Source organism: Chiloscyllium punctatum, chromosome 32 (assembly GCF_047496795.1).
Source record: "Chiloscyllium punctatum isolate Juve2018m chromosome 32, sChiPun1.3, whole genome shotgun sequence".
NCBI classification, from domain to species: domain Eukaryota; kingdom Metazoa; phylum Chordata; class Chondrichthyes; order Orectolobiformes; family Hemiscylliidae; genus Chiloscyllium; species Chiloscyllium punctatum.
Genome location: NC_092770.1, coordinates 43336351 through 43353887, shown reverse-complemented (window position 1 = coordinate 43353887; position 17537 = coordinate 43336351). Strand labels below are relative to the sequence as shown.

The 17537-nt window shown below is 42.1% G+C and overlaps 1 protein-coding gene across 1 annotated transcript in view; it reads left to right on the top strand.

The window, feature by feature from the left end:
• itfg2 (integrin alpha FG-GAP repeat containing 2) overlaps positions 1-17537 on the top strand; it is an 89427-nt gene that overhangs the window by 23140 nt on the left and 48750 nt on the right. The window contains exon 8 of the mRNA XM_072552200.1: positions 6435-6488. Within this exon, the coding sequence (XP_072408301.1) occupies positions 6435-6488 (54 nt within the window). The remainder of the gene's footprint in view (positions 1-6434; positions 6489-17537) is intronic.

The following is a 17537-nucleotide window of genomic DNA, read 5'->3' as shown; positions in this document are numbered from 1 at the left end:
ATAATTGAGCTAAAATTGTAATGAAGAGATTCTAAGTTGCCTTAACTTCTAATTTGAGCAGTTATCGTACAGCTATTAGCACAGATGCCCTCTTAATTGCCTAGTTCATCTGTTCCAAAGTTATGTAGTGTGCCAACCACAGTAAACTTTAATGGCAGAGTAGGTGGGAAGGTTAAATGTCTGACTGTGGTTTCTATTTCTTAAGTTCTTCATAAATCATAAGTAGTAATGAATGATCATTACTACTTATGCTACAGCGGGCGCACAGAGAGGGGAGCCGAAAGGTAAGCGGAGACCAGTTTAAATTAACGCTTTTCTTTTCGCAGTGTGTTTTTTCAACTAGGAGCAGGAACCTGGAAGTCATCAACAGAGGCTTCTGGGAAGGTAAGAAGTTTGAGTGGAGAAGGAACCCGAGACACTACACGTGTAGTCTCTCCAACCCTCCCTCCTCCTCTAACCTAAAAAAAAAGACTCAGTCGGCTGAACAGGTAAGCTACTTAGTGTTCTTGTTTTGGAGACTAAGTGTAGAGTTATGGCAGCGCAGGCAGTGGAATGTTCCTCCTGGAGGATGTTTGAGGTAGGGGTGACCACCGATGCTCCTGCTGACTTCACCTGCAGGAAATGCAGCCAGCTCCAGCTCCTCACAGACCGCGTTAGTGAACTGGACCTGGAGTTGGAGTTGGATGAACTGAGGATTATTCGAGAGGGTGATAGAAGCTACAGGGACATAGGTACGCCGGAGAACAGAGGTAGCTGGGTAACAGTTAGAGGTGGGAAGGGGAGGAAGCAGGCAGTGCAGGGATCTTCTGTGGTCGTTCCCCTCAGCAATAAGTATACCGCTTTGGATACTGTTGGGGGACGGCCTAGCAGGGATAAGCTGCAGTGACCGGGTCTCTGGCACGAGGTCCGGCTCTGAGGCCCAGAAGGGAAAGGGGGAGAGGAGGAGAGCGCGAGTTATAGAAGACTCTGTAGTTAGAGGGACAGACTGGCGGTTCTGTGGACATGGGCGAGACTCTCGGATGGTTTGCTGCCTCCCGGGTTTGTTGCCTCTGCAGAATCCTTAAGGGGGAGGGTGTGCAGCCAGAAGTTGTGGTGCACATTGGCACCAGCGACATAGGTAGGAAGAGGGGTGGGGAGGTCATTCAGAAGCTCAGGGAGTTAGGCTGGAAGCTAAACGTTAGGACGGACAGAGTCGTCATCTCTGGGTTGTTGCCGGTGCCACGTGACAGTGAGGCAAGGAATAGGGATAGAGTGCAATTGCACATGTGGCTGCAAGGATGGTGTAGGAGGGAGGGCTTCAGGTATTTGGACAACTGGACTGCATTCTGGGGAAGGTGGGACCTGTACAAGCAGGACAGGTTGCACCTGAACCAGAAGGGCACCAATATCCTGGGAGGTAGGTTTGCTAGCACTCTTCGGGGGTGGGGTTTAAACTAATTTGGCAGGGGAATGGGATCCTGACTTGTAGTCCAGCAAGTAGGTTAGCTGTTTTTCAGGATGCCCAAGAATGTAGGGAGACTGTGGAGAAGGTGGCACTGACAAGGAATACTTGCAGACACAGATGGGTTCAAGTGTGAATACTTCAACACAGAGTATCAGAAATAAGGTGGGTGAACTTAAGGCGTGGATCGGTACTTGGGACTACGATGTTGTGGCCATCGCGGAAACGTGGATAGAAGAGGGACAGGAATGGTTGTTGGAGGTTCCTGGTTACTGATGTTTCAGTAAGATTCGGTGGGGGTGGGGGGGGGGGGGGGGTGGGAGTAAAAAAGGAGGGGGGGGTGTGGCATTGCTAATTAGAAATGGTATAACGGCTGCAGAAAGGAAGTTTGAGGGGGATCTGCCTTTGGAGGTAGTATGGGCTGAAGTCAGAAATAGGGAAGGAGCAGTCACCTTGTTGGGTGTTTACTATAGGCCCCCAAATAGCAGAGATGTGGAGAAACAGATTGGGCAACAGATTTTGGAAAGGTGCAGAAGCCACAGGGTAGTAGTCATGGGCGATTTCAACTTCCCAAATATTGATTGGAAGCTCTTTAGATCAAGTAGATTGGACGGGGCGGTGTTTGTGCAGTGTGTCCAGGAAGCTTTTCTAACTCAGTATGTAGATTGTCCGACCAGAGGGGAGGCCATATTGGTTTTGGTACTTGGTTACGAACCGGGACAAGTGATGGGCTTGTTAGTGGGTGAGCATTTTGATGGTGACCACAATTCTGTGACTTTCACCTGGTTATGGAGAGAGATAGGTGCGTGCAACAGGGTAGGTTTTACAATTGGGGGAAGGGTAAATATGATGCTGCAAGACAGGATCTGAGGAGCATAAATTGGGAGCATAGGCTGTCAGGGAAGGATGTCGCTGAAATGTGGAACTTTTTCAAGGAACAGATACGACGTGTCCTTGATATGTACGTACCTATCAGGCAGGAAAGAGATGGTTGTGTGAGGGAACCTTGGTTGACGAGGGGGGTAGAATGTCTTGTAAGGAGGAAGAAGGAGGCTTACATAAGGTTGAGGAAACAAGGTTCAGACAGCGTGTTGGAGGGATACAGGATGGCCAGGAGGGAGCTGAAGGAAGTGATTAGGAGAGCTAGGAGAGGGCATGAAAATTCTTTGGCGGGTAGGATCAAGGATAACCCCAAGGCCTTTTATGCGTATGTGAGAAACATGAGAATGACGAGAACGAGGGTAGGTCCGATCAAGGACAGTAGTGGGAGACTGTGTATTGAGTTGGAAGAGATAGGAGAAGTCTTGGATGAGTACTTTTCTTCCGTATTTACAAATGAGAGGGACTGTATTGTTGAAGAGGAGAGTATGAAATGGACTGGTAAGCTAGAGGAGATACCTGTTAGGAAGGAAGATGTGTTGGACATTTTGAACAACTTGAGGATAGACAAGTCCCCCGGGCCTGACGGGATATATCCTAGGATTATGTGGGAAGCAAGAGAGGATATTGCAAAGCCGTTGGCAATGACCTTTTCGTCTTCACTGTCAACGGGGTTGGTGCCAGGGATACTGGAGAGTGGCGAATGTTGTGCCCCTGTTCAAAAAAGGGAATAGGGATAACTCCGGGAATTACAGGCCAGTTAGTCTTACTTCGGTGGTAGGCAAAGTAATGGAAAGGGTACTGAGGGATAGGATTTATGAGTATCTGGAAAGACACTGCTTGATTAGGGACAGCCAGCACGGATTTGAGAGGGGTAGGTCTTGCCTTACAAGTCTTATTGAATTCTTTGAGGAGGTGACCAAGCATGTGGATGAGGGTAGAGCGGTGGATGTAGTGTACATGGATTTTAGTAAGGCATTTGATAAGGTTCCCCATGGTAGGCTTATGCGGAAAGTCAGGAGGCATGGGATAGTTTTGCCAGTTAGATAGAGAACTGGCTAACCGGTCGAAGTCAGTCAGAGTGGTGGTAGATGGTAAATATTCAGCCTGGAGCCCAGTTACAAGTGGAGTTCTGCAGGGATCAGTTCTGGGTCCTCTGCTGTTTGTAATTTTTATTAATGACTTGGAAGAGGGAGTCGAAGGGTGGGTCAGTAAATTTGCAGATGATACGAAGATTGGTGGAGTTGTGGATAGTGAGGAGGACTGTTGTCGGCTGCATAGGGACTTAGATATGATGCAGAGCTGGGCTGAGGAGTGGCAGATGGAGTTCAACCCTGTCAAGTGAGGTTGCCCATTTTGGAAGGACAAATAATAATGCGGAATACAGTGTTAACGGTAGGGTTTTTAGTAAGGTGGAGGAGCAGAGGGATCTTGGGGTCTATGTTCATAGATCTTTGAAAGTTGCCACTCAGGTGGATAGAGCTTGTAAGGCGGCCTATGGTGTATTAGCGTTCATTAGCAGAGGGTTTGAATTCAAGAGTCGTGAGGTGATGTTGCAGCTGTAAGGCCTTGGTTAGGCCACATTTGGAGTACTGTGTGCAGTTCTGGTCGCCTCATTTTAGGAAAGATGTGGAAGCTTTGGAAAGGGTGCAGAGGAGATTTACCAGGATGTTGTCTGGAATGGAGAATAGGTCATTCGAGGATAGGTTGAGAGTGCTAGGTCTTTTCTCATTGGAACGGCAAAGGATGAGGGGTGACTTGATAGAGGTTTATAAGATGATCAGGGGAGTAGATAGAGTAGATAGTCAGAGACTTTTTCCCCAGGAACAACAAGGGGACATAAATTTAAGGTGAAGGGTGGAAGGTATAGGGGGGGATGTCATGGGTAGGTTCTTTACCCAGAGAGTGGCGGGGGCATGGAATGCGCTGCCTGTGGGAGTGGCAGAGTCAGAATCATTGGTGACCTTTAAGCGGCAATTGGATAGGTACATGGATAGATGCTTAAGCTAGGACAAATGTTCGGCACAACATCGTGGGCCGAAGGGCCTGTTCTGTGCTGTATTGTTCTATGTTTCTATGCTCATTTGGACAGGCAAATGGCCATCTAGTGTCTGGATAGCATCTGTAATATATAGTATACTTTAATTTGAAATTAGCACATTTTATATTAATTGACTTCATGTTTACAGTGAGTTCAGGCATGTGATTATAAAAGGATACTAAAACCTTGTGACAAGATAAAGTGACAAGACTTTTTTTGACAAAGATGTCTTTGGTGTGCTCTAACTGGTGTACTCCAGCGGTTATGTGATGATGAATATTATAGCAGCTATTTGACCTTAAGATTTCCAAAAATGTGCCATGACTTGAAGCATGATCTCTGAAATTTATGCAAAGTTCCTGAAACAATCACATCTATACAACCTTATTGAATGTGTCTGGAGAGTGACTTATTGGAATCCAATAGGTTAGAGCAGCATTCTAAATTACTGAAGACGTTTTATGCATTTTGTGATAGTTATTTTGAACCACTTTTACATGAAGGCTGCTTTGTCTTGATTGTAACCAAAATCATCAGACTGTCCCATCACTATATAGTAATGCGATTTAGTAAATTATTTTGCAAATGTAATCCTCTTTGTAGGTAAAGAACCCAACCAGTTTTGCATTTAACAATGTCCACTGTCAGCGAGTGAAGAAGGGCTAGTTAATCTATTTTATTTGTGCAGGGTGAAAATTTGTACTTGGGAAGAAATCTCTGCTCTTCTTTTTGTGCTGTTGAACCACTTACCTTAATTTTGAACATAAACCTGAACACTGCAATATATAGTCTATTTTGAAAAATGACACTTTGAACAACACTGCTCCTTAAGTTTATTTTGTCATATTGAGCATGGTGTTCAGAAAAGCAGATAAAGTGCAAAATATATTAAGAAGATTGTGGGATTGAAACTTTTAAACGGGGAACTGCTGACTTGTTATACGCATAATAGTTTTACAGAAATATAAAGCCAACAAAGTAAGAAGATGGGTTAAGATTATTGATATCTGTGAATGGGTGGTGTAAATTGGCAAAACTCCAGGAGGGGTATGTTACATATCTCGAACAGTGCCTGCTAGGTTTATCGTTCATTAACTTGAACAGCAGGGGAAAATTTCTTCAGGGGCCAGGAGGGGGATGGAGCTGGGGACGGGAAGGTAGCTGGGAATGAGATAGGTAGATGAACGTGGGGGGGTGATGCTGGTAGGTTGGAACAGATAGATGCAAAGGAAGATGTACAGGTTATGACAGTTCAAGAGGGTGGTGCCAATTTGGAAGGTTGGATCAGGGGTAACTTGGGAAGGGGAGATGAGGAGGAAACTGGCAAAATTGACATTGATTCCGTGTGGTTGAACTCCACCTCCCACTCCGCCAAGGACATGCTAGTCCTGGGCTGCCTCCACCACCAAATCCTAGCCACCCCGACGACTGGAGGAAGAACACCTCATCTTCCGCCTTGAGACCCTCCAAACACATGGAATCAATGTCGATTTCACCAGTTTCCTCAGTCTTCTCTCTTTTTCCCCCCCCCCTCCCCCAATTATCCTAGATCCAACCCTCCAAGATCGCGGTGCCAAGTTGAACTGTCATACCTGTTCATCTTTCTCCCCACTAATCTACTTCACCCTCCGCTCTGACCTATCACCAATACCCTCCCCAACCTTCATCTACCTATCGCATTCAAAGCTACCTTTCTCCCCCTCTTCCCCCCAAAAGTCCCAGCCTCCACTCAATTTGCCTCTCAGCTCTCCACTCACCCCATTTTCCTGATGAACAGCTTATGTTGTTGACTCTCCTGCTCCTCGGCTGCTGCCTGATTGGCTGCGTTTTTCTAGTGCCATACTTTTTGACTTGTGGGAGAACTTTCCCAATTTTGACATGTGTTCTCCGATATTAGCAAGAAGGACTTTGAAAGGTCAATAGAAATGTATGTGCCTTTGCTGTTTCTGGTGACTTGGTCAATGCCATTTGAGCCATTCAGTTTCATTCCTTTTACCAGACTTTGTGCTAGCTAGAAACAACTGAGTGTTTTGCTATTGTAAGTAAATATTCAATTATTTTTTTCCCCTACAGGCTCCAGTGATGATTCATCCAAGGCTGGCTTATTTGCTCTTTGCACATTGGATGGTAAGGACTTGTAATTATTTCTAGGTTGGCATAACAATTAATAGTTTTTGTGTGCAATAAAGTCTAGAGATTTTATTTTCTCTCCAACATGTTTTTCAAACCAGCAAGGTCAATCATTACCTTTCCTCACTGTCATCATATCTAAGATAGTGCATTATTCCACAATGAATGGTTATCCACATAATATTCACGGTTTAAGAAAGGTGGTAAGGACAAGCCAGGGAGCTATAGACCAATGAGCCTGATGGTGGTGGGTAGGTTGTTGGAGGGACTGCTGAGGTACATGTATTTGGAAAGGCAAGGGCTGTTAAGGATAGCCAACATGGCTTTGTGCATAGAAAGTGATGTCTCACAAACTTAATTGAATTTTTTGACAAAGTAACAAACGATTGATGAGGGCACTGTAGTAGATGTGATCTATGTGGGCTTCAGTAACACGTTCAACAAGGTTCCCCATGGGAGACTGGTGAACAAGGTTAGATCTCACGGAATACAGGGAGAACTAGCCATTTGGATACAGAACTGGCTCAAAGGTAGAAGACAGAGGGTGGTGGTGGAGGGTTTTTTTCAGACTGGAGACCTGTGACCAGCAGAGTGCCACAAGGATCAGTGCTAGGTCCACTACTTATTGTCATTTATATAAATGATTTGGATGTGAGCATAAGCAGCATAGTTAGTAAGTTTGCAGATGACACCAAAATTGGAGGTGTAGTGGATAGTGAAGAAGATTACAATGGGATCTTGATCAGATGGGTTAAAGAGCTGAGAAGAGGCGGGTGGAGTTTAATTCAGATAAATACGAGGTGCTGCATTTTGAGAAAGCAAATCTTAACAGGACTTACACACTCCTAGAGGGTGTGGCTGGACAAAGAGACCTTGGAGTGCAGGTTCATAGCTCCTTGAAAGTGGAGTTGCAGGTAGATAGGATAGTGAGGGTGTTTGGTATGCCTTCGCTTATTGGTCAGAGTATGGAATACAGGAGTTGGGAGGCCATGCTGAGGCTGTCCAGGATATTGGTTAGGCCACTATTGGAATATTGTATGCAATTCTGATCTCCTTTCTATCAGAAAGATGTTGTGAAACTTGGAAGGGTTCAGAAAAGACTTATAAGGACGTTGCCAGGGTTGGAGGATTTGAGCTATGGGGCGACGTTGAACAGGCTGGGGCTGTTTTCCTTAGAGCGTCAGAGGCTGAGGGGTGACCTTGTCGCGGTTTGTGAAATAATGTTGGGCATGGATAGGATAAATAGACAGTCTTTTCCCTGGGTTGGGGGAGTCCAGACTAGAGGGCATAGGTTTAGGTTGAAAGGGGAAAAATATAAGAGACCTAAGGGGCAACTTTTTCACACAGAGGGTGGTACGTGTATGGAATGAGATGCCAGAGGAAGTGGTGGAGGCTAGTACAATTGCAACATTTAAGAGGCATTTGGATGGGTATCTGAATAGGAAGAGTTTGGAGGGATATGGGCTGGGTGCTGGCAGGGGGGACTAGATTGGGTTGGGATATCTGGACTGCATGGGTCTGTTTCTGTGCTGTACATCTATGACTCAGTGTATATACTATCTTCAGAATGTCTTTGTACATTATTTCACTTAAAATATTTAACAGATGGTTCCATAAGAGTTGGTATTTCAGCAGCTAAAGTACTTTTTAATGCATTCTTCATATTTTCTTTGCTTGTCAAGCTATACGACAGCTTTCTAATTTTCACCCATGAGAAATATTATGAACACAGCTGTCCTAGAGAACTCCTCAACAAAATTAGTATCAATAAAAATGTCTAATTTCAATTTCCTTGGACCAGCCAAAGATGGGAACATGAGTACACATTTTCTCCGGGTTTAATTTTTAAACTTTTATTTTTCCTTTTATTTTCTACTTTATTTATTTTAGCGTAACTTCAATACATCAAAACTAGTAGTTGGTTTGAGTGTTAAGTAATTCACAGGACCAATTAAATTTCACACACATTCTATTACCTTTAGATGTGACATCATCTTTGTAATATGCCAGTATGATTAACCAGGATGAGAGTATCACTTTCTAAATAGGATTGATGATTGCATATTGTTCTGGATACACTCTGCTTAACATCTAAACCAATATATGTAAAAGCTCAACAAGCCTGATTTTTAAATTCTACCCTGATCTTAGTAATAGCATACTTCTCAAATTTGGCAGTACTATTCTCATAGGAATTTGTGAAGATGCCTGTCGGTTTTCCTTTGACACTTTTTATGACGTTTATCAACATTCGTAAAACTACATTATCTGGCCATTCTTGCATAGCTGTTTGTGGAAGTTTTGTGTGCATTGATTTGCTGCCACATTTCTGACATTGCAACAGTGACTGCACTTCAGAATACTTAATTGGCTGTCAAATGTGTTGGACATGTAGTTCTCTTAAAAAGTGCTTCATAAAAACAAGTTTGTGGTTCTATGGTAAGTAAAACCTTGGATAACTTTTTTTGTTTTTGGCAAGGAATCGAGGATTTTTTGGGAGCTGACAGGAAGTTGAAGTTGAGACAATAATGAGAACCGTTTTGTTGATTTTGAGTATCCAAGCAGGCTTGACAAGCTGAATGCCCTAGTCAACACCAGCTTTTTGTGTTCCAGACTTTTGGTTGAACATAACATAGTCTTAGCAAAACTGATCTCACTGGAATACGACATCCTGGAAATGTCATTGTTCAATATTTAAAGTTCTTCCACTGCCTCTTTAGGCCAAAAACGCTTCTCTCTGAAAAGCAATATGCACAGAAAAGTATCTCCTATGGTGATTGATCCACATTTTAATGACCATGTTGTCAAAAGAGCAAAAATGATTTTTAAGAGTACTTTTCCAATGGTGCAGAATTGAGTTAACATATGTATCACTTAGTTGCTCTTCAAAATCACTAACATCTCGCCTCATTTTAGTCTTAATTCTAACTACATGCATATCTTCTGTACAAATCAAGTGATGAGCCAAAACTGATTGCCCCCTTCTCTGGCACTTCAGAATTAACCTCAAACTTGCCGATTATCAAATTCTTTGTTTTGTCTCTCTTAATAGTTTGTACTTACATTTATTAGTAGTCACCAAATATCACAAGCATGAGGATTTGCACATCTCAAAAGAATGAAAAAGGCTTCTACACAAACCCATGGTCACATTAGTAGGCATTCCCCTTAGAGTACTGCATGAATTGAAGAATTATTGAAGACCACACAGCAGGACGAATTGTTGAAAGAGGGTGGAAGTTAGATGGATATTCAACAGGTGGCCATATGAAGGCTTTTCAGGAACATTTCTTCCAGCCAGCCTTCAACAGGCCTTCAAATATGTGAAATGTCTGCTCTTTGGTCAGTGTGATTTCACTGAAATCTATGAACCAACTCAGCGCTAGAGAACCACTGCTTTGCCAGTGGAGGTGAAGGTGATTTTGATGATGAACCTTTTATATGTCTGCCTCTTTGCAGTCTGGAATTGAAGATATTTATAACATCCACTGCTAAAGGGAGAGCAGTGTGGCTCTCTATTCAGTGAGACCAAACAATATTTAATTCTCCCTTGACAGCAAAGCAGATGGAACGTGCATGTGGACTTACTCTGGTGTCAGGCATCCCCACAGTGCATGATGCCATCAAGTGTGAGCATACCATTTTCTGGTGATTGCAAGTAAAGCCCACTTCTCATCAGAGATGGAATGGATTTCAATCTCCCAACAATAGCCTGTTGCCTGATAATAGGCAGTAAATCATTCAGGTCAGCATCCATTCTGGCAACAGATATGCCTTCCTTCTGTGGAAGTTCACTATCAGTTGCAATTAAGCTGCCAGGGCAAACCAAATGATGGCTATCTGCTGACAGCATAGTTGACTACTCCCAGATGGATTATGCAGAGAATGAACACTGTTGCCATACAATGTGTGATACTGTAGACCATGGGTGCTAAAATGATTCTGTGGGGATTCTATGAAACTTCTGCCTGGACTGGCTGAGAGGTGTTTTGTTTGGAATGTCAGATTAGGAGCAGACCATTCAGCCCGTTAAGCCGACCACACCATTCAATATGATCATGGCTGATTGAACTCATCAATACCTTTTACCCACCTCAATCTCCATATCATTGTATATCACTGGTAATTAGAAATCTATCTAACTCTACCTTTAAAATTGCTCAAAAGGCTGTGCCTCCAAAGCCCTCTGATTAAAACTTCCAAGGATTCACAATCCTCTGAGTTTTTATAAGAATCGCCTCATCCCTGACCAAAATGGCGTACCTCTTATTTTTAAAATATGCTACCGGTCCTAGACTCTCCAACCAGGGGTAACATCTTACTTTCAATTATACTTTAAGGTTTATCTCTCTAAGTATTTTGTAAGTTTTAGTGAGATCACTTCTCATTCATTGGGATAAAGAGGGCATTTCAGGATGGCAATTTGTAACGAGTGGAGCACCACAGGGTTCAGTACTGGAACCACAATTAGTTACGATATGTAATATGACTTGAAATAAATTGCAAACTTGGCGATAGTAGTCAATGATACGCAAAAGTAGGTGGGAAGGCAAGTGGTCAGAGTGGGCAGGAGTATATAAACAGGCAAGGTGAATGGCAAAATCCTGGTAGATAGGATATAGAGTCAGTCATACAGCACAGAAATAGGTCCTTAAGCTCAACTCATCCATGCCGACTAGGTTTCATAAACTGAACTAGTTCCATTTCCCTGTATTTTGCCCATATCCTTCTAAACCTTTCCTATCCATGTGCCTGTTCAAATAACTTAAATGTTGTGATTGTACCAGCCTTTACCACTTACTCTGGCAGCCCATTCCATATAGACACCACCCTCTGTGTAAAAGAAAAAATGCCCTCAGGTCCCTTTTAACTCTTGCCCCTCTCAACTTAAACCTATGCCCTCAAGTTTTGGTCTCCCTCACCCTGGGAAAATACCTTGGCTGTTAATCTTATCTGTGCTGCTCATGATTTTCTAAACTTCTACAAGGTCTCCACCCTTAGCCTCCTACACTCCAGGGAAAAAAATCCCAGCCTATCCTTATAACTCAAATCTTCCAGTCTCAGTGACATTCTTGTAAATCGTTTTTGCACCCTTTTCCAGTTTAATAACATCCTATAGCAGGGTGACCAGAATCATATGCAATACTCCAAATGTGGCCTTACCAATATCTTGTACATCTGTATTATGATGTCCCAACTCCTGTAACTCAGTGCTCTGACAAATGAAGGCAAGCATACCAAATGCTTCCTTCACTACCCTGTCTACTGTGATGCCACTTTGAAGGAAATGTGTACCTTAACCCCTAGGTCTCGGTGTGACAGCACTCCATAGGGCCCTAGCATTAACTGTGTAAATTTTGCCCTGGTTTGTCTTAGCTAAATTTAATGCCTTGCAAAGTTGTGCACTTTGGCAGGATAAATAGAGGACTTGGCTATTACGTGAGTGAAGAAAGACTGTCGAAAGCTGCAGCAGCAAGGGATTCGAAAATCCTCTTGTAGCTTAGCTTTTCAAGATTTATACAAGTTCAGCAGGTTAGAGGGAAGGCAAGTGGAATATTGTCCTTTATTTTATATAAGCATAAAAATAGGGAAGACTTGCTAAAACTGTGTAAGGCAATAGTCAAACTACACCCAAAATACTGTTAACAGTTTTGACCCTCTTAAGGGAAACATAATGGTATTGACAACAATCCAGAGTAGGTTCTTGATTGCTTGGAAGAGTTTTCTTATGAGGAGAGGTTGAATGCATTAGGCGTGTACTTGTTGAAATTTAGAAGAATGAGATGCGACCTTATTGAAATATGTAAGATTCTCGAGGGACTTGACCCAGTTGATGTGGAGAAGTTTATCCCCATGTGGTAGAGTCTAGGACCACCGGGCATAATTTCAGTTTAAGTGGTTGTTTATTTAAAGCTGATAAGGAATTTTGTTTGTGAGGATAGTGAATTTGTGGAACTTCTTTACTACTGAAGCTGTATTGCTCAGTATATTCAAGTGTGAGGCAGACAGATTTTTAATTAGAGAGAGAGAGAGCGATTCAAGGGTTTTGGGGGAAAAGGCAGAAAAGTGGAGCTGTCAGATCAGCCTGGATCTCATTGGTTGATGGAGTAGACTAACTGGGCCAAATGGCCTGCTTCTATTCCTTTGTCTTATTTGTTGGTCTACTGGCCTGAGAAGGGTGCAGTGTACATCATCCCTACTTTTCCCAGTACTATAGCCATTGTCCCACAAACCGAAACTCATTTATATTGCATCAGTCTTTTAATGACATATTCATTTTATTTAAATTTACTTGGCCTATACTAATTTGCGTGTGATTCAGGGAATAATCCAGAACTTTTGAATATCTGCTAAATTTTGTTCCTAATGTCTTAAACTAGCTATGCAGAGTGTCTTACTACTTCAGCCTATGTTTGGAACTCATATGTACCACAGTGACTGGATCCTCCACTTCCCACTGCCCTGAACAGATGTCCCAAATCCTGCAACTGAGCAAGCAGCTTTTCTGGGCTGTTGCCTTTTGCTGCAGAGAGCACCACACTGTTTAATGTACATGACAATAGCAGTATAATTTGGTTATGCATGGTAAATGTATTATAATGTGAATAAATAGGTAAGTTCCTCCACTTTGGGAGCCAAAATGGGAAGGTGCATTATTGTCTGGCTATAAATTGAGCGAGGGGAATATGCAATGAGTCTTGGGTGTCCTCACATACTAGTTGCTTGAAGGTAAACATGCAGGTGGAGCAGGCAGTCAAGAGGAAAATGGTATATTGACCTTCATGATTTGAGTACAGAAGCAAAGTTGTCTAGTTGCATTTATACAGGATCTTGGTGAGACTACAGTTGGAATATTGTAGAGTGAGTGTAGCGCAGCTTTACCATATTGACTCCTGGGATGGCATGACTGATATATGTGGTGGTGTTGGTGTTGGACTGGGGTGGAAAGTTAAAAAAAATCATGCAATATCAGGTTATAGTCCAACAGGTTTATTTGGAAGTACTAGCTTTCGGAGCGTTGCTCCTTCATCCAGTAGCTGTGGAGCAGGATCATAAGACGTTATGGTCTTGTTCCACAGCTACCTCATGAAGGAGCAGTGCTCCAGAAGCTAGTGCTTCCAAATAAACCTGTTGGACTATAACCTGGTATTGCGTGATTTTTAAAAAAAATAATGACTGATGTAAAAGAGGTTGAATCAGTTAGCATTATATTTGCTAGAGTTCAGAAGAATGAAGGATGACCTCAATGAAACCTATAAAAGTCCAACAAGACTAGGCAGGCAAATGCAGGAAGGATGTTCCCTATGACAGGAATGTAGAACCCAGAGGCACAGGCTAAGGGTATGGATAGACCATTTTTGACTGAGAGGAGGAGAAATTTCTTCACCCAGACAGTGGTGAACCTGTGGAATTCACTATCACAGAAACCAGTCAAGGTCAAAACATCATTTAATTTCAGGAGCAAGTTGGATATAGCACTTGAGGCTAAAAGGATCTTGAATATGGGGAAAAGCAGGAATAGATTATTGACTTGGATGATCAGCCATTATCATAATGAATGTGGAGCGGGCTAAATATGCTATGTTTTGTGTTTCTTTTACAAATTTATTTTTTTCCCCAGCTCTTGAATGGTTTCCTGTACCATGGTAGTGATTGCCAGTGATTTCATCCATCCCGCAGCCTTCATTTTCAGCCAAATAAGTTGAAAGAAACTTAAATGAGTTGCAAAGGTCATGCTTCCTGCAATTCTGTTCTGTTACCCTCTCACTTGCCTCACTTCCTGTCACACCTTCCTTTATCTGACCTCTGACCAATGACCAAATCAGAAAACCCTATTTAAGGGTTGTGACTACCTACTGGAATAAAGTGTCCCTGATGCATTGCAGTGTCTGTAATTCAATCTGTAGTTCTCAACCTCTAAGCTGAGGCTGCACAAGCTGCAATGGGTTTTGTTGGTGTCCCAGAGCTCCAACATGCAACAGCCAATGATCCTTCTATGTTGTTTGACTGTGAATGTGCAGAGTCATTCCAAGGTTCTGTGTACATTGGCAGGTTGATTGTAGCACTGACATCTGGTTCCAGAAGTTGTGGCCACACATGGACCTTCGAGGTCTATGCAGCCAGAAAGAAAATTAGGGGAAATGCTGTCGCGACCCATATGTCTTGTAATTCTTAATGTGATTTATTATCTACTTAATTATTCGATTGATTTTATTTTTAATTTTTAAATGTATTTAATTACCTTTACTACCAGCTCCTAAACCTTAGGAATAGAGTCAACCTTAGTTACTTATCAGACACTCCACTCAATGCTGGCTTCTTCTCCTGTGTTAAGAGTCAACTCTTGGAAAGTGCAAAAGTTGGAAAATGCAAAGCAAGGAACACTTCCATCCCATCTTTCCCTTACTCCCCTAACTGCCAACATACCGTGCTAAAGTGCACAGAATTGTCTTTATTTATAATTTCTGAGTTAGCTCAGTCTCAGGTACAGAAACACCAGTTTTGGCTGATTTCCTTGATTAACTAACTTTGGCTTCACTCCAGTAGTGAGCTCGTAAAAACATGGAGGGTGGTAACTAAGGTTGATGAGCTGCAGGCACAAGCACAGACATGCACTGATGATTTGGTTGCAGTAACATAGGTTTAGCTTAAACAGAGGGAAAATGAGCTATTCGTAAACTTATTGGCAATGTATTCAGGAAAGGTAAATGAGGAAAAATAGAGAAAGGGTAGCATTATCGATCTCTGGATGGTCAAAGATCAACTGCACCCTTGGAAATGATTGCTTGGACGCCTCAGAAGTCCCAACGCACTGACTCTGTGGGAGTTTCAATGGGTAATTCACCTGCTCCTCTAGACTGCCTTACAAAAATAAAAGGTTCTGGCCCTGAGAGTTGGAGACTTCAAACAGTTCTGACTTATTTGATGATGGATGGAAAAAATCCTCATCTACTTCCTGTGTAACTGACTCCACTCCCCACCACCACCACCTCTGGTTATCATATCACTCCTATTGACCTCCCAAACTCAGCCTGCCTAAGATTTGCAGAACTGAGTTGGTTCTAAACGATCTTCCATTGGAAAGTTGCTCAGAAAAGTTGGAAGGCACATGTTTAATTTCTTCTGTCCGATCAGGATATCAAACAGGGTTTCAATCCTGCTGTTTGGGTACTTGGAAGATATGATGTACTTCAAAGACTGAATTCATTTTGAAAAATTAAGTGCAAGAGAAATTGGGGCAACATGGTGGCACCATGGTTAGCACTGCTGCCTCACAGCACCAGGGCCTCGGTTTGATTTCACCCCTGGGTGACTATCTGTATGGAGTTTGTGTATTCTCCCTGTGTCTGGGTTAGTTTCCTTTGGGTGATCTATTTTCCTGCCATAATCCCAAGATGTGCAGGTTTGGTATATTCACAGTGCTGAAAAAGAATTGTTCTGTACTGTCCAGAGATGTGAAGAGGAGATGATGAAGGAAATTTACAATTGCAGAAAGAAACAAAAGTCAGTGAGAATGGAGTTCTTCAAAAAACCCACTAATGACTGAGAAAATAAGTGTAAAGAGCAAAGAGGGGGATGAATTCCTAAAAAAATTTTTAAGTGTTCCCTTGATCAGTGTATTTTCAGTGTATACTGACAAAAGGCTGTGTTGGATGTAGTTCAGGGAATGAATTGGGGAAAGTGAATATGCTTCAGTTGGAAATCATTTATTAGGCTTAGCATAGCTATGGAATGGCACAAAGAAGAAATAAATATGTAAATAATTAAATGGAAGAGAGCTAATTTAAATATTTTGAAAATGAATCTATATTAGGTGGTTTGTAATCAAAGATTGGCAGGTAAATATATATATCGTGGGATTCAAAGAAGGAAGTTATGAATATACAGGCAGATTGAATTTCCATGTAGAGAAGAGTATTCAAAGCTAGTGCTTCCTGACTGACTAACGTTTAGAGGTTAAACTGAAAACAAGAGAGAACACTGAAAGTAAATGTCAGGTTCAGTAAAGAACCAAGCTGAACATAAGGAGAACTGAAAAAGATTGAGGAAAAAGATTGTACGAGAACAGATTAAGTGGGTAACAGTCGAGAACCAAATATTCCGATTTCTGGATCAGAAGTTCCAGGTTCAAGTTCCACCCCAAGACTTGATGACCATGGAAGGTTTGTCATAACACAGCTCAACAAGTTACTTATTAATCTGAAAATCCTTCTTATACATTTATGACCGGTTTTAAGAGCAGAAGAACATGCTGGTCACCCAGTATTATGTGATATCTGCAACACAGTGGCCTCCCCACATGAAGTCTCCAAGCACAGGATCTTACTATCAGCAAGCATTATTCTTGCTGTGGAGGTCTACTATTTGCTTACACACTGAAAGTGATGTTGGAAGAGGGTATGACTGAGTGGCGGTGGAAATATCAACTTATAGAGGCAAAAGGTGCTTTGACAGCATCCTTGACCTTGGTTAAAAAAACAGATGCAGTGTCACAGTAGAAACAGGAGTTTTTATAGGTCAGACACTTTAGCTCAGTTTGATGTTGCATGCATAAATACAGACTGCAAAGGATTTTCCATAAATCAATTCCTCCTAGCAGTCAATCCTGCTTCCTATGCCCATGATGTGCCTCAGGTGTACATAGCTGTATTTGTCATTATGAGCCTAATAGAAGTACATCATAACTGTTGGTGGTGGATGAGATAGATGTTCATGGTAAATTTTCCAACTAATGTTAAATAAGCCTCTGAACATATTTATGGAGGAAATTTAAAACTGTAATGTTACCTTTAATTATTCAGACATCATCTTCTGACAAATGGCAGATTTCAAAATGTCCCTTTCAGTTTTTTAACTGGAGTTTCATAAGGCTGTTTTAAATTTTACAGTTGCCAGTATGTGACATGTTGTAGCATTTCCTTATTGTCCAGCATGTTAGTGAAAAATGAATAATTTTTCACAAATTTTCTTTTCAACTCCTTACGCATTCTGCCTTATACTGTGACATACTTGCAGAAGTTATTTCAGTTTTAAACTGGGAGCCAT